The sequence below is a fragment of the Schistocerca gregaria genome, chromosome 5 (assembly GCF_023897955.1).
Source record: "Schistocerca gregaria isolate iqSchGreg1 chromosome 5, iqSchGreg1.2, whole genome shotgun sequence".
Taxonomy (NCBI): domain Eukaryota; kingdom Metazoa; phylum Arthropoda; class Insecta; order Orthoptera; family Acrididae; genus Schistocerca; species Schistocerca gregaria.
In genome coordinates, this window is record NC_064924.1 from 376,025,356 (window position 1) to 376,052,609 (window position 27,254).

General features: G+C 41.9%; 1 protein-coding gene across 1 annotated transcript in view; it reads left to right on the top strand.

Moving 5' to 3' along the window:
* The first annotated feature begins 1,031 nt into the window (after window positions 1-1,031).
* LOC126273347 (uncharacterized) overlaps window positions 1,032-27,254 on the top strand; it is a 68,409-nt gene continuing 42,186 nt past the window's right edge. The window contains exons 1-2 of the mRNA XM_049976894.1: window positions 1,032-1,041; window positions 24,549-24,869. Of these exons, the coding sequence (XP_049832851.1) occupies window positions 1,032-1,041; window positions 24,549-24,869 (331 nt within the window). The remainder of the gene's footprint in view (window positions 1,042-24,548; window positions 24,870-27,254) is intronic.

Genomic DNA, 27,254 nt, shown 5'->3' on the forward strand with positions numbered 1-27,254 from the left:
GGCGATGTTGTCATATACGGAAATGAAAGTACTGAACAGGCTGTGAGCCACCTCCGGCGAATCAGGATGTCAGAATTCTCATCCAGTGTGACGCTTCCTCCCATATGGCAAAATCATGACTCAGCCAAATGTGTAGTTGGGTGGCCAAGTCTGCCTGTGGCAGCTAGCGTATGCAGACGTGATGTGTTTATGTCCTAACTGTACAGCGTGGTCGAGCAACACAAACACACCACAGAAGAGTACGGTAGCTAAATCGTTCGACAGCAGCAATTGCGTGTAAGCGCCTAAACAACATTCAATGAATGTACAAGAAATTCAGGAAAATATGATAAGATGTAACTTCCCATATGTTTATACCAAACTGCAGATAGCTGAGGTTGATACTTGGATTATTGAAAAACTAGGTTTACCTTTCGAGGATATATTTCGATTTCGATTTCATTTACAAAAATGGTTCAAATGGCTCTGAGCACCATGGGACTCAACTGCTGTGGTCATTAGTCCCCTAGAACTTAGAACTACTTAAACCTAACTAACCTAAGGACATCACACACATCCATGCCCGAGGCAGGATTCGAACCTGCGACCGTAGCAGTCGCACGGTTCCGGACTGCGCGCCTAGAACCGCGAGACCACCGCGGCCGGCGATTTCATTTACTTCAGAATGCAGTTTAACTGAGAAGTAACATGTTAGTGACTCACATACAAGACTAAAGGAGAGGCTGATTTCATGACACCCTTGACTGAAATCATAAGCATATCAACACAAACAATATTGGATTGTGTACATACCTTTAGGGTATATAATATTGCCTTTCAGAACTGTATGAACATATTCAATCGGTGTTGAGGTCTTATGACTGGATTTTCCAAATAAAACAAGAGAAGTGGACAACGAATATCAATTAAATGTTTTTAAGGGTGTTCGATTAGCCCACATTGATTTAGAAAAAAATGTCCCATCTTACATTAATGTGAAAGATTTTCGAACCCTGCCCATAATTATATAGTCAACCCAAAATGTGTGCAGCATGCAGACAGGTTGGTTATTTATGGGCGATATGAACTCATGTTCGTAGATTCCTTCAGCTACCATCAGACCGATGCATGGAAGACACTTACAAAATAAGAGAATCAATATATGCTGCCGTAACTACCAATTCAGTCCAACTAGTAAACGCGATTAGAAACATGTTAGAAGAACAGAGCACAGATCAAACAAAACTATACCTAAGCGAATAAAATTAGGACAACCCACCACGCCTACAGCCGAACCACTTGGTGCACAGATGAACAAGTCACTGGCACACCAACCTTTGTTCCAATTCCAAAGGCATTGATGCTGTTGTTGTGGTCTTCAGTCCAGAGACTAGATTGATGCTGCTCTCCATGCTACTCTATCCTCTGCAAGCTTCTTCATCTCCCAGTACCTAATGGAACCTAAATCCTTTTGAATCTGCTGAGTGTATTCATCTCTTGGTCTCCCTCTACAATTTTTACCCTCCACGCTGCCCTCCAATACTAAACTGATGATCTCTTGATGCCTCAGAACATATTCTACCAACCGATCCCTTCTTCTACTCAAGTTGTGCTCAAATTTATCTTCTCCCCAACTCTGCTCAATACCACCTCATTAGTTATGTGATCTACCCATCTAATCTTCAGCATTCTTCTGTAGCAAAGGCATTCATAGCCCGGAGAATATCAGTAAAGGACGAATGAAATCTCCTTTCTCGAGATAGGCATGACTGCCGCTGAACCACCAACTAATGATAAATACCCTCTAACCATGGTGACTCAAAAGTGTACAATCCCGGACGTACCTAAAACGAAGTCGTTAGACAATCTTTACAAAGCTTCATAGTATCTCAACCATCCACACGTCCAAGACAGTCGAGACTCAAACGAGGGCTGACTTCAGAACAAGAGGCTACTTAAAAGAGTAGGGGAAAAAGCAATCAAAAATTAGCAAAATCACGCAAAAAACAAACTGAAGATTTTCCAATATCAGTTCAAAGGGATACCGAAGGGAATGTATCTGTGAACACGCAGTCGCTAGTTGAACCACAACCAGAAAGTAAAATCGTACCGCCAAACTTGCAGTGTGATCCAAAGATTTCTTAATCTGCAGACAAATCCGCTTGGGTGATGTCATGAATACACAACATACCGTTTAGCTACTACAAATGTAAAAAAGGATATCTTCTACCACTGAAAAATCTGAAATACGGAGGCAGTTACAGGAAAAAGATGTCGGTGTAACCATTTGCAGGAAGTATGCTTTCATGACGTCGCAAACGCCACCGGATTTGACTTAGTTATCAATATCGGACTAGAATCCGGTGCAGCGGTTCTGTTCAAGCAAGAAATACCGGCACACATACAAATTTGCTCATACGCAGTAAAGGCGTAATTTGGCAGCTCTTTGACATACAAATTGTAACATTTAAGCCAAGTCAGGCTCGGAGCGAGAGGAAAGAATTCTTTAAAGTACAGCAAACATAACTTTTCACATATTTCGGAATGCATATGATTACAGTGGGCTTGCCTTACTTTTTTAATTTCGTGATTGGACAAGGGGGTCCAATTCCTGGTTTTAATTATTGCACGCAACTGCAATAAATTACGAACAACCTACACTTGGTGGATGTGTGGCGCAATGTCAACCGTTGTAGTCAATCTTCACCAACGTCACGGCTACCGCGGTTAGCTGCCTTGACCCGGTATATGCTCATACCCAAATACTGCAAGCTATAGTAGACTGTGACATATTACTACACAGTTTCTAGGGTCACCCCGCCTGTCACTTTCTGTAGCTTCATAAAAGACAACCTGTCTGCAGAGTGAGAAACATGGCAGCTAAACACAAACAACCTGACAGACGGTGAACTTCAACACAGGATGCTATCACTTTGGGACAAATGGGTTCCTTAAACGGAATTGATAGATGGCTCAACTGTATCAGACGGAAAATTCGCTCAACTATTAAAGCATTTTACTTGGACGAAGGCTCAGTGGAGACGATCCACGCAGGAATATTACACTGTCCAAAAAAACTGAAGCACCCAGTAGCTTCATAAAAAACAACCTGTTTGCCGAGCGAGAAACATGGCAGCTAAACACAAACCACGTGACAGACGGTGAACTTCTACACAGGATGCTATCACTTTGGGACAAATGGGTTCCTTAAATGGAATCGATAGATGGTTCAACTGTATCAGACGGAAAATTCACTCAACTATTAAAGCATTTTATTTGGACGAAGGCTAAGTGGAGACGATCCACGCAGGAATATTACACTGTCCAAAAAAACTGAAACACCCAGAAAGTGAGGAGGAAACGAGATGGAAGTCCACAGATTGAGACGGTATGTGATGTTATCTCGATGATTACAATACAGAGTCACATTTACAAAGAACTTGGCAATATGAGCCCACTTATCAGTATGACATTTCAGCTACTCTGGAATGCATGATTGCATTCATTCAGTCGGTAAGACGTTATATCCTCTCCCGAGGGAAGCTTACCCACAGCTGCTGCAACTGGTCCTTGAATCCTGGACAATGACACGGGGACGGCGTTGACGTCCGAGTTGCTCACACATGTGTTCTATGGAGGCAGATCTGGGTATCTTGCTGGCCATTGAAGTACCTCATCATGATGCAGAAAGTTCATAGGAACATGTGTCATGTATGTATGAGCGTTGTCCTGTTGGAAAACGGCGCCACGATACTCTCGCGTGAGAGGTAACACATGAGTACGAAGGATGTCCATGACGTACTGTTGTGCCATCAGAGGTCCGTCAGTCACTACCAGCCAGTCCCTGAAGTCATGACTGATGGCTCCTCACACCAAAACACTAGGAGTAACACTGCTGGGCCTCTGCAAAACATTGGAAGAATGGAACCTCTCCCCAGGATGTAACATACTCGCCGATGATAGCCATCCAGGGTAGTGCAGAACAACGACCCATCGATGACCACAATAAACGCCAATCATCACTTGTCTTTGCTTGCAGATCGCGGCACCACTCTAAACGCAGCCGTTTGTGTTGGTTGTGGTGCTAACGGCAGCGTAGTCATTGGACGGTAACTCCCCAGTCCGGCTGCTGCTGGTCTCCGGCCAGTGGTGTGGGATAACACAGAATGTTGAAGGGAGTCCATTGCTTGTTCTCGATTGCAGTTGCAGATATGAAGTACTTACAACGTGTTGGTACACAACATGGTGATCCTTTCTTGTGGCGGTCAGAGTATTCGACCAGCGCCTTGAGAGTATGCCAGCCCCCACATTCCCAAGCAGTCCAACATATAGCCGCTAACACATCAGAATGCCCCATTAATCTGGACACTGTACAATTCGACCAGCTGGCCAAATGGAGTCCCTAGACGAGGTCACTTTTAAACTCTATAAGGTGCTTATGGCACTGTCTCAGACGAGTTCGTGACATTGCCGTGTCGTTCACAGTGATCACTCTACATCTGACGCTCTTCACGTCCATTATATATCTTATCAGGCTTGATAACACTACACACAACTAACACTAATGCACTCGGTTGGACGTTTTAAATGTTATGGACAATTGTAACTTTAGTAGTTTACATACCCGCCGATGGTGTACAAAATTAAATTGACACCCTACCATATCTTCTAGATATTTCACTTTTTTGTCAGGCAACTTATTTTACTGCGCTCAGGCGACTATATTAAGATTCTGACCATCTACAACACAACCTAACACTCAACAGACAATTCAATGCTAAGAATATCCGCCTTACTACTATAGTTATAAGTTGATAGGCAATTAGTTTGATGGGTACAGCTTCAGAGTTAAGTCAGACCACAACCTTATACCATACGATTAAAAAATACAATCGAGCCACACAGCGACTCATAGCCATCTTGATGGATTCACATGGCCAAGTTCATACAACACGGAAGAAATTATAAAGACTACATAACTCGCAACATCAGGGCAATTGTGTTTGATATAGAGGGTTACTCACCCATGTAACTTAACATAAAGAAATATGGCGACACATAACTTGGCGATGGTTCTGTATCAGGTGTTAATGGTACAGCACTACGGTTTGCCGACGATATTATGCGCCTCGTTTTGTTGCCCTTAGAGGTAAGCAAGCCATCCTGGGCTTTCATTTCAGCAAGATAATGCCGTTCTGCACACGGTGAGAGAGTCTACTGCTATCTGCGTCCTTGCCAAACCCTACCTTGGCCAGCAAGGTTGCCAGATCTCTTCCCGACTGAGAATGTTTGGAGCATTATGGGCAGGACTCTCCGACAAGCTTGAGATTTTGACCATCTAATCCGCCAGTCGGATATAATTTGGCACGATATCACTCAGGATGACATACAACTACTCTCTCTATCAATTACAAGCTGAATAACTGTTTGCATAAGGGCCAGAGACGTACCAGCGCGTTATTTACATTGAAGGGCCAAAGAAACTGGTATAGACATGCGCATTCAAATATAGAGATATGTAAACAGGCAGAATACGGCGCTGCTATCTGCAACTGCCATATAACACAAGTGTCTGGCCCAGTTGTTAGATCGGCCACTGGTGCTACAATGGCACGTTGAAACGTCCCCTTAGAAAAATTATACAAGACTGGTCTATGTGAAACGTCCTCTTTGAACAATTATACACGAATGTGCTTAAACTGACACACAATAGTTTTTAGCGCAACGCAATCTGACTTTCAATAATCCCTATGAAAGAATGGCCCTGACTAACATTAACCTATACGTTACACAAATCACTTACCTCACAAAAAATCTTCGTTACTCGAACTACTGCAATACAGCGAGCACCACTACTGCTAGCTAAATAAAAGATTCAAACTACTGAAGGCACTAACTACTGATAGGCATAGTTAGCGAATGAAAGATTTTAATAGAGAACAAACAATGTATTTACCTTAATAGTCATAATATATATATCAGTTCATGACACCAATTCTTACAAATTTCAAAACTCCGCCATCTCTCTCCCCACGTCCACCACTGCTGGCGGCTCACCTCCAACTGTGCAACGCTACACGCTGTTAGCATCCAGCTGCCGCTGCCCGACACTACAATGGCAGACAACAATGCAAACTAAGCACAGACTGCGCACAGCACATCCAGTGATTTTTTCATACCGAGCGCTATGTGGCGTTACCAATAAGAAAACCTAAACAGCCTACTTACATAGCCCCCATGCTCCCCACAAAAAATTATTACAAATTGTTTTGGGCAGTAGCCAATAATGATTTGATAAAATTTTTCATAATTAATATAACAAAGATATCAAATACACACACTTATTGATAAAATATTGGTCAGAAGCTAAAATTTTCTCACAGTCCATAAAGACAGTCCTGATCATTCATCACAGTAATATAGTAGTGTCTTTCTCAAAGACTGAGCAATAAAAGAAAATGCACATGGAAGTAGTGGATTTCCATGCAGTCTTGAAGAAGTAGTGTTGTCCTTCCAACGGAAAGGCAGTGCTGACTCTTGACATGCAGACAGGTAATGGGCCACAACAGAGTCAGTCGACGTTGAAGACTATCGGTAGATAGGTCATCACAGAGCAGACCCACTGTAGTCCTGGTAGAGATTACTATTGGTGGGCCACCAGAGGTGCAGACCCACTGCAGTACTTGTAGAAATAATGGTATTGGTGGGTCATCAAAGGTGTAGACCCACTGTAGTCCTTGTAGAGATGGCCAGCAGCCATCTGTTTGACTGTGCAGGCGCACAATCACCATTGAAGAGTCTTGTGTATAATATAGCTAGTCCATAACCACCACTTGTGCACTCACAAAAATTGTTTTTGAAATGTCCTTAGAACCAGTAATGCTGTTATCCAGTCCCTTACTGAATTATTAACGCACGTTCAAACACTATCAGCCCCTACTTCTCACATATTGTCCATATACTATGACCAACAGAAACATGTGCAGTGAAATGTAATTTACAAATTATTTAATTTGATGAACTGGTGTCAATTACAATTTTATAACATGAGAATACAATAACAAAGGCACAAAATATATCATTAAAGAACATAATAGCACAGATAACATTTGCAGTAATACAGGCTTTACAAAAGAATCGAAATAACAAATACATCAGTGTTACAGGAATTGTGACAGGAGCACATACATAAAAAATTAGAATAAATTTCGAAACATCAACTTCACACATGAGCATTAAAACAAAACAGAATAAATAATGTGTAAACATCTTTACAAAGTAAATAACATGTTATTAATGCAAATTATATTTGAGGATAACAGTATTCCTCGTCATAGTGAATGTAGCTTAGTATTAGAAAAATTCTGCAACATAAGTCTTATCAGATAAACATATAAAGACAGAAAGAACATAAATACACAAGGGTACACAAACACATAGTGGGATAACACAAGGAAAGGACAGGGTTTGTTTTACTGCAGTATTTTGCAAACAAAACTTTCTTTACTTCTCGGAGATCTCCCTTCGTTCTTCATTATTTCCAAAAAGTCCTATCTATACCTGATTTCTGTACTTTTTTCGTATAACTTCTCAATGCATTTCTTCCAATCCATCGCAAATCATTCTCTTATATAGGCTACCCCCTCTTAAGCTAACTTAAATCTACTGAGCTCAGATGCTTAACTAAGGGATGAGGCAATGCAGCAGCACGAAACTATTTACACAAACAGCAATGTTAAAAAATGGAAATTGGCAAAAAAAGGCAGCAATATTACAACTAATATAAGGCAATGCGCAGCAAACAAGAAAAATAAATCAGTAATAAAATTGGCTTAACCTAGTAATACAAAGTGACATTCAGTAGCACTATGAATGGCAAACAGCCGCAGCAAATGCTATAACTTATACCTAAACATGACAAAGCTCAATCAGAAAAAATGTTACACTAAAGACAACAATGCAGATAAGGACAATGTCTATTCACATCTTAATGTCTATGCAATTAAAGTGGTGCACCACAAAAATTTATTGTAAAAAAATATTACCATGTACTTGAAAAGACAATTCTGTATGCAATTTCTGTGAAGGGAAATGTCTTATTGTGCTACTTCGTTTTTTTTAAGTACATCATAAAGTTATTATTTACTGGATCTGTAGGCATAAAATATTTATATTAGTACATCCATAAAATTTATTTTAACCAATGCTTCAGTGCAGTTAGGAACTAGATATTAAACAAAATGAGTAAATAAATGCATAAAGCAAGCCACATGGCATTTCTCTCAACTAGCAGGACAATAGCCATGAAATGTTTCTCGTCGTTTCATTAGGCATTTTAGTAAATATCATAAATTAAGAGCTCCACAGTGTAATCATATGTTTTCAAGTTTGGGCGTGTAGTATTTGCGATACTTTCTACAAAGGAATCTCAATAGCGAGGATAATGACCTCTTTTTTTTCCACCTGTGCCTCTGACAGGCGCACACTAATGGCTTTCTTTTGTCAGGTTGTTGTCGCGCAGCTGGGTGCCCACGACGCATTACATGCAGGTGGTCACTTAACTGTCTTATCGAAATATTTACGACACCAGTTTCCGCTACAGTGGCAGTCTCATATAAAAAAATTCACAGGTCAATAATTTGCGTTACAAATATGTAGAAACAAAATCCTCTAAATAGAATAGTGTCCAAAAAATTTTCGCCAGCATAGTGATACATTCACGCATATACACTCATTTCATAACTCTTAAAGTACGATTCTCGGTTTCCAACATCCTTTTTCACAAATCAGAGTCCCTAACCACTACTCATTATTTCTTACCTTATTACACATATATATATATTCGTCGACACTTCTTCAATATTTCATCATAACAGATACGTAGCTTAACCAAATAACTCATATAGCATCAGCTTAAACATACCTCAGCAGCAGAATTCACATCGTCATCGTAATAATAACATCATAACACCACAGTCAAATTCTCAAAATCTCCGTAGCTTCCTCCAATAATTTCAAAACCTAAAAAAAAATTCTCTGCTCATGTCAAAAGTGTCATCTGCCTCAAATGTACTTTAAAAATCGTGATCCCATACCAAATATGTCATTCAAAGCTCTCATAGTATCACAATGGTTCCGAAAAAATATGAACTGTTCACAAAGTACAGACAAAATACAATTTCATAAGTGTGAAGTTATCCAACGGTGCAATTACGTAAACATCTGTCATTGATGTAGTAAAGTAAATGTTTGTCTCTCTCAGTTAAATGATCAGATAGCTGTGTAATTTATGTGTTAGAGAAATATGGTACCGATGTGTAAAGTTGTATAAACAAATACCATATTAGCTAGGGCTCCTTGTGCTTGCCACACACATGGTACACAAAGTAAGCGTGTACCCCCCTGAGGATTAATGTAATTATATCCTCAGGTGTTACAGATTACAGCAATGGAATGAAATGTATCACGGAAAACCTTTGTATCATCGTACTTCAAATATCTTTAAAAATAAATGTTTTAAGTACAAAATTAATCACTCAAATACGTGTACTGTAGCGATAAACTGTGTGTCTTGTTGTAAGATAATTATGTGGAAGTGTCGTAGTTATCGTCCTCTGTAAGCAAAGTTCTGCTGAAGTCAATGTACTTACCTCGTAATAAACGAAGTGAATTGCTTTGCGTATAAGTATCTTAGTTATTACGCTTATTGCCGTGATGAAGAAAGTACTGTGCTGCAACGTGCTGCTGTGCTATGGAAAAGGCTGTCTAATTGTAGCTATACCACAAAAGTTACCACTAAAACATGTTTTACTTTCCAGAATAATTCAGAAAAACTGTGCACATATAAAACAGATAAACTGCAAAAGCAACATTGTAAATTGTCACTCATTAGTAGCGTCGTGATAAAATCGTGTAGCTGTCACATAAACTAACCACTGTATTATCTGGTATCTCACAAAAAGTACCTTAAATCCAGAATGTATTTTCAAGTAAACCAAAATGTTGCATTAAAATCTCATTAGCAATACTGGTAAATGTTCTAAGTATGTGAGCCTTATAGTCGTTACGTAATCGTGCAACTAACAAGCAAGAATGTACACACGCAATAACACAGTGATGTCTGTTCACTATAACAATAAAATCATACAGTAAAGCTGCATGTCCTCGGGAAAAATTACGGCTGTAGTTTCCCCTTGCTTTCAGCCGTTCGCAGTACCAGCACAGCAAGGCCGTTTTGGTTAATGTTGCAAGGCCAGATCAGTCAATCATCCAGACTGTTGCCCCTGCAACTACTGAAAAGGCTGCTGCCCCTCTTCAGGAACCACACGTTTGTCTGGCCTCTCAACAGATACCCCTCCGTTGTGGTTGCACCTACGGTACGGCCATCTGTATCGCTGAGGCACGCAAGCCTCCCCACCAACGGCAAGGTCCATGGTTCATGGGGGGAGGACTACTATAACAATGCACTCGTAAATACTGTCTAAATATGTTCCGTAGGTTCTAGACTGGATAGTAAACTTCAGACATTGTTGCATGTTAACAGTTTCTCAGTGTGACAAAGCATACTAGAAATGTGAAGTGAAATGTTTTATGGCAAAGACAAAGTTAAAAAGCAGATTATCTTTCAATAAACGGTTTTATATGTGAAATGTGGAGTAAACCTTTACTCTTCCTAGTACGCAGAGTTTCAACTTCAACGCAATTATCATGTGGTTACGTCGGTAAGGAACACTGGAATTTTTCTCATGGTTAGCGTCTTACGTTATTTTTCTCTGAGCCAGCCGGCGCACGCGGCTGCCTGCAGTGCGAGTCATTGTCTGTCTCTTTGTTGGCGCGCGTCGTTATTGGGATTAGGAGACCTAACTTCTACAAATTCACCTTGCCGAGAGGGCCCTGCTCTGTTTGAATCCCGCCAGTTCTGATGCAATTCAGGTCTGTCGTTACGATCATATCGTCTGTCGTCATGTCGGTAATTTCTGTAATTAATTTCTTGTCGGTCACGCGGTGGAGAATTTCTCCCTGAATCGTAACTGCGCGCTGGACCGTTGCGTCTGAAGTTATTCCGTCTCCCGTGATGATAATAGTTCTGGTTGCCATATTGTCTGTTTCTATGATTGTCTCTGTCATATTCATTACTACGATAATGCGATCTTTCTCTGTAATTATTACTAACCTGCCAACGGTTGTCATACGGGTGGTGTCTGTTTTGGTCACGATTTGCGTTGTAAGAATAGCCTTGTCGTGTCCAGTTATTATTTCGTTCATCGCGGAATTGCGACGGATGTGACCTGTAGTGATTGTTTTCCTGTTTTCGCATTCCGCGACTGTCTGTGTCAATTTCTAATTCTTGTAAGAGTCCCTGAAAAGCTTCAATGTCGTCTTTGCAACGCCCTGCCAAAATAATATTCCTTAAATGTTCCGGCAATTTCATTAAGCAAATGCGGATCAGTTCTGAAGGGCTGTATGGGTTTGAAAGATATTGATTCTTATGCAACATGTCTTCAAAATATTTGACAAGACTGGAAAATTCGGATCGTTCAAAGTGTTTCATCATCATGATGCTATGTTTTACTCGGTCTTGTGTGGCTTGAGACCAATATGCTGAGAGGAAGGCATGGTAAAATTCTCCTTCACTGTGGCAATCGTGAATGACCGATCGCATTCTTACAGCTGGTTCATTCTCTAAATAGCCACACATAAATTCTAATCTGTGCTCTAATGACCAGTTGGGAGGAAAACAATGAGAGAATTGATGGAGCCACGCTTGTGGATGAATGTCGTTGCCAGAATTCTTAAATGTTTTGAATTTACGTGTAGTAATGAACAGCTTATAGTCAAAATCATTGTGTCCGCGGGTCGCATGTCGGTCATTGTTACGTCGTTTCGGCGGTTCCATCTCAAAATTCGGTGTACTTTGCCAATTTCTTCCATAATCTCCAAAGTGCCCTGTGTTATTATTTTGTGGCAGTTCCGTATTTTTATGTCCCTCTTCCCGTATTGGAGTGCGAGTGTCATCTGAAATACGTAATTCTTGTATTACCTGTGTCAGCTGATCTTGTACTTCCCGGATTTCTCTTTGGTGTTGCGTATTAATTTGATTCTGATTTTGTTTGAATTTCCTAATTTGTTCGAACTCTTCTGTATCATTAAAGACTACCGGTTTTGTGTCATTCAGATTATCATCTACCTTCGTAGTTAAATTAGTGAACTGATCCGAAAGTTCGGCTACTTTCTCCGATAGTGAACACATTTCCTCAGTGTGTTTTTCTGAACCAAGTTTCAGAGTGTCCATTTGTGTTGAAATCGAATCTACTGTGTCCTTTAAGTTTTCCTGAGTTCTTGCAAGTTGCATAACCGAATCAGTGGATGCAACTGAGTCCATTTTAGCTGGCAAGGTGTCGTGATTTTCACGAACAACAGTTTGCAATTCTTTTATGGCTGCTTCGTGATTCTGTAATGAGTTTTCATGCCGCGAAAAAATAGGTTGAAAATGCTCACAAATTTGTGTTTTTACGTCATTACAGATTTTTTGACATTTCGATTCAATGTTATGTAACTCAGTAGTTAAATCTTCACGTGTTTGTTCAAGTGTGGTGTCTAACTTCCGAAGATTATGTTCCATTGTGTCCAACTGTTGCTGTGTTTGTCTCTGATTTTGTTCCATTGTGTCTAACTTTTGAAGATTATGTTCCATTGTGTCTAACTTTTGAAGATTATGTTCCATTGTGTCCTACTGTTGCTGTGTTTGTCTCTGATTTTGTTCCATTGTGTCTAACTTTTGAAGCTTTTGTTGTGTTTGTCTCTGATTTTGTTCCATTGTGTCTAACTTTTGAAGATTTTGTCCCATTTGTTTCTGATTTTGTTCAAGCGTTGTGTCTAACTTTTGTAGCCTTTGTCCCGTTTGTTGCATTAACTGTAATAACAGTGCACTGGTGTCTGAAACATGTTCCTCAGTGCTTTTCGGCAGTGAATTTGAACCGGCAATATTCGCATTCTGAAAAGCAGAAAATGTGTCTTGATTTATTTGAGAAAACGGTGACGGCGCAAAATCTGAATCTACAGTATTTGCAAGATTATGTCCTGTCATTTCGGAATCCTGAGGCGAGCTGTTGCCGACCGATCGATCGATAACGCTTCCCTGTTCACTAATTGTTTCACTGCCCGCTCCATTTCCCTATGCACTATTACCAAATTACTACTTTGAACATTAGTGAATTCATTACATGGTGACGTTAACACACTGCTTTCGTCTTCACTGTCATTTCTCAGTTTACTTCGGAGCCTAGTGTTACGTTTTTCACACGCCATTATTGTCACAATTTTTCACACGACAACACAGAAAAACACAATTTGAAGAACAAAAATAAGAGCACTGAAAATAATATCTAGTTAATTGCAAGCGCAGCTGCGAAATACTTGGTGCAACTCTACATGCATGCCACAACTGTTGTACTGTACAACAATGAAAGACTACAACTACAAAGGAAATTCTCTCTATGATTACGCGCTAGCAATAAAAAAATCTACATTAATTACACAAACTACAAGAAAAAATCAGAAGATTCCAGTGAGGTATCCTCGGCTAAGGGTCGACATATGAAACGCCCCCTTAGAAAAATTATACAAGACTGGTCTATGTGAAACGTCCTCTTTGAACAATTATACACGAATGTGCTTAAACTGACACACAATATCTTTAGCGCAACGCAATCTGACTTTCAATAATCCCTACGAAAGAATGGCCCTGACTAACATTAACCTATACGTTACACAAATCACTTACCTCACAAAAAATCTTCGTTACTCGAACTACTGCAATACAGCGAGCACCACTACTGCTAGCTAAATAAAAGATTCAAACTACTGAAGGCACTAACTGCTGATAGGCATAGTTAGCGATTGAAAGATTTTAATAGAGAACAAACAATGTATTTACCTTAATAGTCATAATATATATATCAGTTCATGACACCAATTCTTACAAATTTCAAAACTCCGCCATCTCTCTCCCCACGTCCACCACTGCTGGCGGCTCACCTCCAACTGCGCAACGCTACGCGCTGTTAGCATCCAGCTGCCGCTGCCCGACACTACAATGGCAGACAACAATGCAAACTAAGCACAGACTGGGCACAGAACAGCCAGTGATTTTTTCATACCGAGCGCTATGTGGCGTTACCAATAAGAAAACCTAAACAGCCTACTTACAACGTTATTATGATTTAAGTGTGTTTTAACGTGGTGTTGTAGTCAGCGCACGAGCGATGGGACACAGCATCTTGGAGGTAGCGACGAAATGGGGATTTTCCTGTACGACCATTTCACGAGTGTACCGTGAATATTAGGAATCCATTAAAACATCAACTCTCCACTTTGCTGCCGCTGGAAAAAGATCAGGCAAGAACGGGACCAACGGCGACTGAAGAACATCGTTCAAGGTGACAGAAGCGCAGCCCTCATTCAAATTGCTGCAGATTTCAATGCTGGGACATCAACAACTGCCAGCGTGGGAACCATTCAGCAAAACATCATCGATATGGGTTTCCGGAGCCGAAGGCCCACTCCTGTACCCTTTATGAAGCACAACGCACAGCTTTACACCTTACCTGGGCTCGTCAACATCGTAATTGGACTGTTGAAGACTGGAAACATGTTGCCTGGTCGGACGAGTCTCGTTTCAGATTGTATCGAACAGATGGACGTATACGGGTATGGAGATGACCTCATGAATCCACAGACTCTGCATGTCAGCAGGGGACTGTTCAAGCTGGTGGAGGGTCTGTAATGATGTAGGGTGTGTGCAGTTGGAGAGATATAGGACCCCTGACACGACTAAATATGACTGACAGGTGACACGTACGTAACCATCCTGTCTGATCACCTGCATCCATCCATGTCCATTGTGCATTCCGATGGACTTGAGAAATTTAAGCCGGACAATGCGACACCCCAGATGTCCAGAAATGCTACAGATTGGCTCCAGAAACAGTCTTCTGAGTTTAAACACTTCCGCTGGCTGCCAGACTTTCCATACATGAACATTATTGAGCATATCTGGGATGCCTTGCAACGTACTATTCAGAAAAGATCTACACCCCCTCGTACTCTTACGTATTTATGCAAAGTCCTGCAGGATACATTGTGTCAGTTCCCTCCAGTGCGACTTCAGACATTAGTCGAGTCCATGCCAAGTCGTGCTGCGGCACTTCTGCGTGGTCGCAGGCGCCCTACATGGTATTTTGGCAGGTGTACCAGTTTCTTTGGCTCCTCGGTGTACACTATGTGATCAAAAGTGTCCGGGTACTCTGCTGAAAATTACTTACAAGTTCGTGTTGCCCTCCATCGGCAATGCTGGAATTCAATATAGTGCTGGCCCACCCTTAGCCTTGAGGACAGCTTCCAATCCCGCAGGCATACATTCAGTCAGCTGTTAGAAGGTTTCTTGGGGAATGGAAGCCCATTCTCCACGGAGTACTGCACTAAGGAGTTGTATCGATGTCTGTCGGTGAGACCTGGTACGAAGTCGGCGCTCAAAAACATCCCAAAGGTGTTCTATAGGATTCAGGTCAGGACTCTGTGTAGGCCAGTCCATTACAGGGATGTTATTGTCGTGTAACCACTCCGCCACAGGCCGTGCAATATGAACAGGTGCTCGATCGTGCTGAAAGATGCAATTGCCATCCCCGAATTGCTCTTCAATCGTGGGAAGCAAGAAGGTGCTTAAAACATCAATGTAGGCCTGAGCTGTGATAGTGCCACGCAAAACATCAAGGGGTGCAAGCCCCCTCCATGAAAAGCACGGCCACATCATAACACCACCGCCTCCGAATTTTACTGTTGGCACTACATACGCTTCACCGGGCATTCGCCATACCCACACCCTGCCATCGGATCGCCACATTATGTACCGTGATTCGTCACACACACAACGTCTTTCCACTGTTCAATCGTCCTTGTTTACGCAAATTACACCAAGCGAGGCGTCGTTTGGCATTTACCGGCGTGATGTGTGGCTTATGAGCAGCCGCTCGACCATGAAATCCAAATTTTCTCTCATTCCGCTTAACTTGGCGGTACTTGCAGTCGAACCTGATGCAGTTTGGAATTACTGAGTGATGGTTTGGATAGATGTCTGCCTATTACACATTGCGACCCCCTTCAACTGTCGGTGGTCTCTGTCAGTTAACAGACGAGGTCGGCCTGTACTCTTTTATGCTGTACGTGTCCCTTCACGTTTCCACTTCGATATCACATTAGAAACAGTGGACCTAGGGATGTTTAGGAGTGTGTAAATCTCGCGTACAGACGTATGACACAAGTGACATTCAATCACCTGACCACGTTCGAAGTCCGTGAGTTCCTCGGAGCTCTCCATTCTGCTCTCTCATGATGTCTAATGACTACTGAGGTCGCTGATATGGAGTACCTGGCAGTAGGTAGCAGCACAATGCACCTAATATAAAAAAATGTGTGTTTTTGGGGGTGTATGGATACTTTTAATCACATAGTGTATGTGCTCAATGTGAAGCTCATTCTCTTGAATAAACCATACATTTTTACTGAAATTGTAATCAGTCGTTTATCTGTGCATGTACATAACATCTACAGATTTCTCCTTTCCGATAGACAATTCCTTCATGCTGCGTCGTTGTTGCTTCTGAGTTGGCGTGATCGAACCACTGCCCACATGCAGAAGAAGGGGTACGCATACCTCAGATTTTTTTCAACCATTCGATCTAGAAGAACTAAATCAAATCTTTCAAATAGTTCCACCTAACAAGTCAGCTGAAGCAGACGGTATTACCATGAGTTTTGTGTGTGTGAAATCTTATGGGACTTAACTGCTGAGGTCATCAGTCCCTAAGCTTACACACTACTTAACCTAAATTATCCTAAGGACAAATACAGACACCCATGCCCGAGGGAGGACTCCTCCGCCGGGACCAGCCGCACAGACTATGACTGCAGCGCCTAAGACCGTTCGGCTAATCCCGCGCGGCGACGAGCTTTTGTTCGAAATTTTGGCACATAATGAAACCATAACTCCTGCAGCTCTTCAACGAAATTTTAGATGGTATACTACTACCAGATGCTATCACTAATATGATCACCAACTTTAACGAAGCAGGCCAATACGGGAATGTTGCGGCGTTATCGACCCTTCGTTCGCCTTCTTAATGTTGACTTCAAGCTGAATACCAGGGCACTTAATGCACGAATGCAGATGTTATTCTCCTAAAACTGGTAGAATATTAATCTACAGCGGTACTGGGTCGATCCGAGCGTGAGGTTATTGCGCTATATGGAGACGTATCAATGGCGTGTTATGCGATGGATATTCTGAGAATAAAACCCTCTGGATCGCTTATTGAAAAATCTTTCTTTATTACGAAGTTTCGCCACATGGCATCATCAGATATCTGCACTTAAAATGAAAGGAACATAAACAAAAACAGGCGTTTTTTATACAACAAGCTAACAAAATATAATACATTAAATGGTTAAAAATATTTTGAAGTTACACTCACCATAAAGCTCAGAACTTATAAAGGAGAGTCAGTGTCAGTACTAGAAAGTATGCCTAATCAGAGCGTCAACTAACAGCTTGGTTTAAATGTTTTACAAAGATGTAAGTATTAGTCCACACGTGGTACTTCTGTGGGAGGACATTGCCTTCAAACTTTGTTTTATTTCATTATTTATTTTGCCTCAAATAAATACTTTTGGATGAAGGAGACTACTTACCGAAAAGCAGAAATGTTGAGTCGTCGTGGGCACACACAAAATGAATGAAAACTTGCTAACTATCGGGTTAAGCCTTTTTTGAGATAGGGTAAAATACACACAGTAGACACACACACACATGCATACACCCGCCTTTGTCCCTAAATGATGCCTCCTGACCGAACAGCAAAATTACTGTGTTTTGGTAGGTGGACTAGGTTGTGGTGGGAGTTGTGCTGGATGAGGTGGGCAGAAAGGCGAGAAGGAGGAAGAGATGGGATGCAAGCAGAGGGGTTGAGGGTGGGTGACTAGTGGCACAGAGTGACTTGGGAAGGGGTGACAGGACTGAGGGAGGGGGAGACTCTTGTGTGGAGGCTGTTGGGAGAGTGGCATAGAATATAATTACCTGTGTTGGCTCAGATGGAAGTGGCTGTTAGCCAGCTAGGAATTTGGGAGAGAGGAGTGGCAGGTACACAGGCTGCGTATGTGATGTGTGATGTATGGTTATCAGAGCTGGTAGGGAGCATCACATGCTGAAGGTGACGTGTGGACATGAATTAGGAGATGGTGACAGGAAGGCAAAACTGTTGCATAGTTTTGAGATTCTGATGGTGGAGGGAGGGATCCAAATGGACCAGGTAGTGAAAAAGCCATTGAAATTGAGCACATTGTGCTGAAATGCAGGTTGTGCCACCAGTTGGTCAACTTTCTGCTTGGTAACAGTTTAGCGATGGTCGTTCATCCTGGTGGACAACTGATTGGTGATCATACCAACATAAAGAGCTGTGCAGTGTTTGCAACAGAGTTGGTATATAACGTGGCTGCTTTCACAGGTAGCATGGTGTCTGATGGGTCGGATAAGCCTTTGACACGCTTCGAGTTGGAAGTGCTTGGTGAGTGGACTGGGCAGGTTATACCACAGGGATATGACCCCTGTAGGAAGGGACTGGGAATATGAGTGGCATATGGATGGGTTAGGATGTTGTGGGGATTGGATATGCGATGGAACACCACTTTGAGAGGGGCGGGAAGAATCTTAGGTAGGATGTCCCTCATTTCAGGACATGATGAGAGATAATGAAAGACATGACGAAGGTTCAGTCGTCCCAGGTCAACTAAGTGAAGCGGAAATGTTCCTTTGTAGCTGATTCTTAGGGGTGGTGGGAGCTTGAGGGTGTGTGAGGATGTAGATGGGAAATCGGTTTGTTTTTTGGGGAGTGATCTCATTTAATCCAAAAGTATTTACATTCTACCAGAACTGTTCTATAAAATATTCTTGCGTCTTTGTACTTATAAAAATACAGATCGCCTTTAAAACATAATAATTCAAAATCAAATTATAAAACGTGATTAAAATGAGTATAATTCGACACTTGTCAAATTAGCTATTCAGATGTTACCAATTAGTCCATGTGGAATTCTCCAAAATAACAAGGAGTTTTATTACAAGTCAAAGGACCCAGATTTTTATTCATCAGAAGTGCAAATTGTAATAGCAAGTACAACTTTTATAACTGCTGCATCATGTTTATTAAAAAGTATAAATAATACTAAAGTTTATGTTGCTGTTATAGAGGTATTACTCTCCCACAGATTTAATGAATACTTATTGTTAGTTTGGAGGACTCCATCTGAATGCCTAACTTGAAAAGTATGGAATTATAATCATTTAAATCGTATTTTATAATTAGACATTGATGATTTATGTTTTAAAGACTATCTCTCTTTTTATAAGTATGAAGAGGTATATATAGTAACGTCCACCACCTGTTGACAGAAACTAACACATTCGTAAAATATGTAAGCTGTTAGTTGACATACTAATTGGCCATAGCTGTTACATCTACGAAGGTCACTCAGTAATTAAAGAGACAAATTGTCCTGGAGAAAAAATCGTTTATTTTTACAAAACAATACTTTTTTCTTCTTTTCAACATAATCCCCTTGAACATTTATGCCCTTGTTCCAATGGGCTAAAAGCTTTTTATTTCGGCTGCAAAGAGCTCTATCTTGATGTCTGAATCAATTTACCACAAACTTTTTCACGTCCTCGTTGTCCTGGAACCTCTTCCCACGTAACGCCTCCTTCAGTGCACCAAACAAATGGAAGTCACTAGGTGCTGAATCAGGACTGTAAGAGAGATGAGGCAGTACTTCCCGGCCCATTTTGTCGATGGTTTCTTGGGTTAGTTGAGCCTCATGAGGACGTGTGTTGTCTTGCTGGCGAATCATACCTCTCCTCTGAGATCCTCGACATCTCTCTCTCATAGCTGGCTTCACCTTGTTTAAAAGCAAATTCGAGTAGTATTGTCTGTTCATTGTACGCTGCTCTTCGAGATAATCACAAAAAACTCTACCTTCAGCATACCAAAACACTGTCAACATGACTTTTCCTACTGATGCTTGGGTTTTGAATTTTTTCTTGTTAGGTGTGTTGGTGTGCTTCCACTCAACTCTTTGTCTTTTTCATTATGGCTCATAATAGTGAACCCAAGTTTCATCACAAGTTAAATTTTTGTTGGGGAAGTGCTCACCTTCTCTGTCATAATGTTCCTTTAGTTTTGTGCACACTCTCAAGCTTGTTTCCTTGTGTAGCGGCGGCAACTCCTTTGAGATCCATCTTGCACGTGTTTTGCGGTGCTTCAGCGTGTTACAGATAATGTTATGATCTGTACCAGTACTAACTTGAAGCCTATTAACTATAATTTCCACAGTCACACGACAGTCGGCACGAATAATGTCATCAATTCAACTTTAAAGTGAGGGAGTTGAAACTGCAACTCGTCGGCCAAAACGGTGTTCGTCAGTCACTGAGTCACGACCATTTTTGAACTGCTCTACCCACTTGTAAAAATTTGCACGATTCATACAACTTTCACCATAAACTTTAGACGTTCTACAGTATATATTCACTGGTTTCTCGCCTTCAGCAAGTAAAAAACGAATAACAGACCAACTGATGTGGTCGTTTCAAGCAGACTCGCCATCTTGAAACGTATTTTTGAGGTTATAAACAAAACAATGTTGATACATCAGCTGATCACGTCTCATTCCAGTGATGCCAACTTAAAACCATAAAAGTATCAAACTTGCCCTACTAACAGTTTTTTTAGACCAATTTGTCACTTTCATTATTGAATGACCCTTGTAGATCTACAAAGATACACTGCAAGCCACCGTACAGTACATGGCGGAGCATAGCCTGTACCACTACTTGTCATTTTATTTCCTCCACCAGTCACAAATAAAGCGAGGGAAAAATGACTCCATATGATTCCTAATTTTTCGTATCTTACCTTCGTGTCCTTACACACAATGTTATGTTGGCGACAGTAGAATCGTTCGGGAGTCAGCTTCAAATGCCGATTCTCTGAATGACACAGGACCATTTTTTATAAGTTCTAAGCTTCGTAATAAACAGATTTCAATAAGCAATCCAGACCGTTTTATTAAAAATATGATCATTAGCGGTTGAGCACAACCTCGGGTTACAGAAGGATGGGGAAGGAAATTGTCCATATTCTTTTCCAAAGGAACCATTCCTCCATTTGTCTTAAGCACCTTAGGGAAATCTCGGAAAACCTAAATCTGAATGGTGGTTGGGGATTTGAACCGCCATCTTCCTGAATACGAGCCTAGAGTCTTACAAGTGCATTATATCGCTCAGTAGTAGACCTATAGATTTAGATGCGAAAAAAAGAACAGGCTTGCAGATGGTCGTCTCTGGATGCAGAGACTATCAATTGAATTACAATAGGCACTCTAAGACTAAAAAAAAAGCGACGCACCATGAAGAAATCAACCGAATGGGAAGGAAATCGGCAGATGTGATGTACATGTACAGAAGAACAAATGATACTTTTAGGATAATTGGATATGTTCAAGAGAAAGAGCTTCGCAAAAAGAACAAGTCAATAACGCGTTGGTGTACATCTGGCCCTTATGCAAACAGTTTTTAGGTTTGGATGTCCTCCTGACTGATATCGAGCAAGAAATTCTGTTCAATTGGCGCGTTAGATCGTCAAACTCCCGAAATGGTTGGAGGGCCTTGCTCATAACGCTCCAAACATTCTCATTTGGGGACAGATCCAGCGAGCTTGCTTGTCAAGACAGGGTTTGGCAAGCACAAAGACAAGCTATAGAAACTATCGCTGTGTGTGGGTGCGTATTACCTTGCTGAAATGTAATCCCAGGATTGCTTGCCATTGAGGGCAACAAAACGGAGCGTAGAACATCGTCGACGTACCGCTATGCTATTAGAGTGCCATGGATGGCAACCAAAGGTGTCCTGCTATGAAAAGAAATGGCGCCCCAGAGCATAGTACTTACTTGTCGGTCTGAATGGGGGGCGACAGTCAGATAGGCATCCCACCACTCTCTGGATCTTCTCCAGACACGTCTTCGCTGATCATCTTGGCTCATTTGAAAATGGCACTCATCACTGAAGACAGTTCTAGTCCAGTCAATGAGATTCCAGGCCGAAGACGTGTCTGGAGACGCCCTGGACAGTAGTGGGATACCAACATGACTGTCGCTCGCCATACAGCCCGACAAGCAGAAATGATGGTCTGGGGTGCTATTTCTTTTCATAGCATGACCTCTTTGGTTGTCGTACGCGGCACCCTTACGTCGACGATATTCTATGCCCCGTTTTGTCGCCCTTCATGGCAAGCTATCCTTGGCTTAAGTTTCAGCAAGATTATGCCCGCTCGCACACGGCGAGAATTTGTATTGTTTCTCTTTGTGCTTGGCTTGTCTTCGTTCTTGCCAAACCTCACCTTGACCAGAAACGTCGCGGATCTACCCCCAAATGAGAACGTTTGGAGCATTATAGGCAGGACCCTCCAACCAGCTGGGGAATTGGACGATGTAACGCGCCAGTAGGACAGAATCTGAGACGATATATCTTAGGAGGACATCCAACAATTATATTTATCAATGCCAAGACGAATAACCACTTGCATAGTGATCAAGGTGGATCAAAGCGTTATTACGAGGGCGAGTCAAATGAAAACCTTAAATTTGTAATAACAAATCGAAATTTCGCGCCGTTATCCTGTAAGTTGGTAAGCGTGCTACAAACAGCGTGCAGGATGGCCTGTAGGTGGCAGCATAGTGCAGATGCACACATACCGTCGCAGTATCAGTATAAAGATGGCCGCCCCACTTGCGTCTTGCACCAGGTAAGAACAGCATTCTGTTATTCGGTTCTTGCGTAGTGAAGGTGTGAAACCTATTGAAATTCATCGACGAATGAAGGTTCAGTACGGTGTTGCATGTTTGTCACAGCAGCAAGTCTACGAATGGAGTAGGAAGTTCGCAAATGGTGTGACTTCAGTGGAAGATGCTCCTCGTCCAGGTCAGGCACAACGAGTTGTAACTTCCCAGAACATAGCAGTAGTTGAAGCCATAGTGAAGAAAACCGCAAGTGACACTGAATGACATTGCAGCATGTTTACAGATTAGTCATGGGTCAATACACCACATTGTGCATGATGTGCCCCAGTTTCACAAAGTGTCTGCAAGATGGCTGCCACAGCAGCTGACTCCTGAAATGAGAGAACGACGTGTTGATGCTTGTGAAGAACTTGTTTGGTGCTTTGAACGAAAAGGTGATGGCTTCCTCGCAAGAATTGTTACTGGGGACGAAACCTGGGTTCACTCCCACCAACCGGAAACGAAGAGAGCGAGCAAGGAATGGCGCCATTCCTCATCACCAAAACCAAAGATGTTTCGAGCAGAACCATAAGCAGGGAAGGATATGCTGACTCTCTTTTGCGACGAAAAAGGCGTCATTTTGGAGCATTACATGCCTAGAGGGAACACTGTCACCAGTGCATCATACACAGGTCTCGTAAAAAATCATCTGCGGCCTGCGATCAAATCAAAAGCGACGTGGATTGCTGTGAGCAGGTGTCCTTTTGCAACATGACACTGCAAGGCCCCACACTGCCGGTACAACAGTTGCAACAATCATAGACCTGCATTTTGAGTGTCTTCGTCATCCATCATACTCACCAGACCTTGCCCCAAGTGATTTCCATATGTTTGGACCACTCAAAGACGCCATTGGAGGAAAGAAATTCCGTTCTGATGAAGAGGTACGCCACGTGGTGCATGAGTGATTGCGCGGACTACCAAAAGAATTTTTTTCCAAAGGAATTTATGCACTTTGTAAGCGCTGGAGGACTTGCATTGAGCATGGGGGAGATTATGTTGAAAAGTGATACAGCTTTGTACCACTTCTGCACTATAAATAGTACTTAAAAAGATATTTAAGGTTTTCGTTTGACTCACACTCGTAACTTGCTCAGTTTGTTAAGCTCTTTGTCTTGAATAAGACATTCCATTTTTCTGAAATTTTAATCATTTGTTTGTGTATAAATGACAATGACATGATATCTGTTGATTTCTGTCCCCATTGGGCAACAGCTTCGTGGTGCGGCTTAGTGTGTAAATCAACAATGTAATCTGTGTAAACAGACGAAATATATACATCCGTTTCTGTTTTACTAGGCAACTGGCGATCGGTCAATGAAATCAGTCAACAACTTACAAAGATATAGGATTTTTTATTGATTTCTTTAAGGCGGAACAACCATATGAAGAAGGGGATCACTGGTTGAAAATCATCGGAAGAATCCTAAGAAAGTTTAATCCATCCATGAAAGGAGTAGCTTACAACTCACACAGTTTACTAATTCGTGAACGGTGTCACATCTCAGCCACAGTTTTTGTAGGATTAGACACACACAACTAGACTTGCACAACCCCAACCCTCTGCCCAAAACATTACACGTGCGAGATACCATAACTTTCCTTCTTATCCCCTCTGGATAACACAGTGGCGCCATGGACCCTCGGCCAGCTGTCGTCCCCCGAATGCTGGCAGCTGCTGCGGCGCGGCTCCCAGGAGCAGAGTGGAGCGCCGTACTTCGGACTGGCGGCGCGGTGTGCGCGCTCGCAGCGCTCGCAGCTCGCCATGGTCGATGACGTCACGCGGCGCCAGTGCGAGCAGCTGGCGGCCCGCAAGGAGGCGCTCGCGTTCAGCTACAGCAGCCGCGGCCGCCAGTGCCTCGTCAACGCCTGCCCCGAGATCGGCGCACGGGCCAGCCTCGCCGCCGACCGCCGCTTCCTCTACTACAGCCGCTACTCCGGCAGGGCTCGTGAGTACGACAGGGTACCGCGGAGAACGTTTTCAGTACCATTAATGCGTCCCACTGAATTCCCCGGCTTATAGGCGGGTATCCATAAAATACGCAGTATTAACAAGATACAAACTTAAGGTGAATTTTAACTTACGCAAATGACCACGGAATTCGCATTGCCGAAAGAATCTTCCGACTTTGTAAGGTTATATCTTTTAAACGCGGCTTACATCGGAGCGAATGCAAGTGAGTCCACATCTACATCTGCATGACTGCAGCAAAGTCTCGATAGCTCCAGGTGACTGGAACCGGGTCCACCTAGAACTACTGAATCCTCGGACTACCGAAATTTATGTGCGAAAAAGAAATAAAACGATGCTGAAAAGAACAAACTACATCAACAACACCTCACTTGTTTTTCAGACTCCGATTTCTTTATAGTTTCTCATTTAAGACATTCAATAGCTATTTTCTTTTTTCATGAACTCTGTTCCATTTTAAGTCGGTTTCTTCGCGTAAAATCCAACAGTAACTTCACCCACAATGTATTAGGGAGTAAGGTTTTTTATTGTTTCTTCTTTCTCAAGTCGTGTCAATGCTCCTAACTTAACATTCAAAGTCATAAATTTCCTTCCGTTTGTTACAGCTTTTACTTTTAGGTGTACAAATAAAAACAGTCGATAAAGGAAACGAAACACAAGACTGTACTGTACCGACGATGACATACATCAAATACCATTTTCAACAAAAGTTTTGCTTGTGTAAACAGTTACAAACCGGGAAAAGCGTTTTTGTGGGGCCGTTGGCACTGACACAACTAGGAGCAATGAGTGGTTCGACAGGTGTTATGCTATGAGTGAGTGAGAGAAACAGGTAATTTTTCTGTTTTCTAATTGTTAAGAGGTTCTGATTTATTAGAAAGACTTAACTCCGAGACTCGAAATATCGCGTTCTACCGTACTCTGAAACTCACAATTAAGTGCCTAGCACAGGGTTAATCGGACCACCCTCGAGCTTTTTCTCTTGCGTTCCACCCTCGGACACCGCGCGCGATAAACGAGCACTCGAATGTTTCCATGCCAGCTCTGATTTCTCTTATTTGATTACGATGACCATTTCTCTCTATGTAGGTGAACAACATAATACTTTCGTATTCGCAGAGAAGAGTCGGTCATTGAAATATCGTGAAAAGATCCTGCTGCAAGGAAAAATGCCTTTGTTTTAATGATTGACACCCCAGTTCACATATCTGCGATACTCTCTCCCCTATTCGCGATAATACAAAACGAGCACCTATCCTTCTCACTTTATTGATTTACTCTGTCAATTCTATTTTATGTTTATGCCATACCACGCTGTAGTATTCCAGAAGAGGGGAGAGAAGCGTAGTGTAAGCAGTCTCCTTAGTAGACCAGTTGCACCTTCTCAATGTTTCTGCCAATAAAACAGTATCTATTTGATCGTTCCAACTTAAGTTAAATGTAGTTGTAATTGCTAAGTATCTAGTTGAATTCACAGCCTTTAGACTTGAATGCTTTATTGTGTAACCGAAATTTAGCGGAATCCTTTTAATACTGATGTCGATGACTTCATACGTTTCTTTATTAAGGCTCAACATACAGGTACCTTGTGTAAATCATTTTGCAGTTGGTTTTGATTTTCTGATGACCTTAGGTGACGATAAATGACAGCATCATCTGCAAACAGTCTAAGATGACTGCTCAGATTGTCTTCTAAATCATTTATATATTACAGAGAACCTATAACACTTCCTTGCGGAAAGTCGGATCTGTTTTACTCGATTGCTTTCCAACACGTACTACAAACTGTGACTTTCCTGACACGAGATGTGAATCCAGCCACTCAACTGAGATGATACTGCGTAGGCACACAACTTGGCTAGAAGATAATTCTCAGGAATGGTGTCAAAAACCTTCTTAAAAATCTAGAAATATGAAATCAATTTGAGATACTCTCTAAACAAAGAGTTAGTTGTTTTTCACAAGAACGATATTTTCTGCTTCTCTGTTGACTATTTGTCAACCGACCATTTTCTTTGAGGTAATGCTGAGAGAGGACAAGTTACTCTCTCACCTATTTTTCGCATACGGAAAATTATTGAAGATTTTATTACAACCTGACACACCTTGAGCGAGACTCTAGAAAGTTAAAGGCCTAAGCAGACGTTGATGGTGCCTGTTAGGGCACTAAAAGCATGAGGTATTTTTATGATTCTTAGCTCATAGAAATAGCTTGTTGGGTGTTGAAAGCAGTTGGCGACGAGTCCATCCCTTAGTAAATCTTGTTGGACAGGCCCACAGCCATACAGGACACAGGGCTGCCCCTTGTCAAGACAGGGCTCCAGCAGAACAATGCCGTGATACCTGCCGCAGCGCCTGCAGA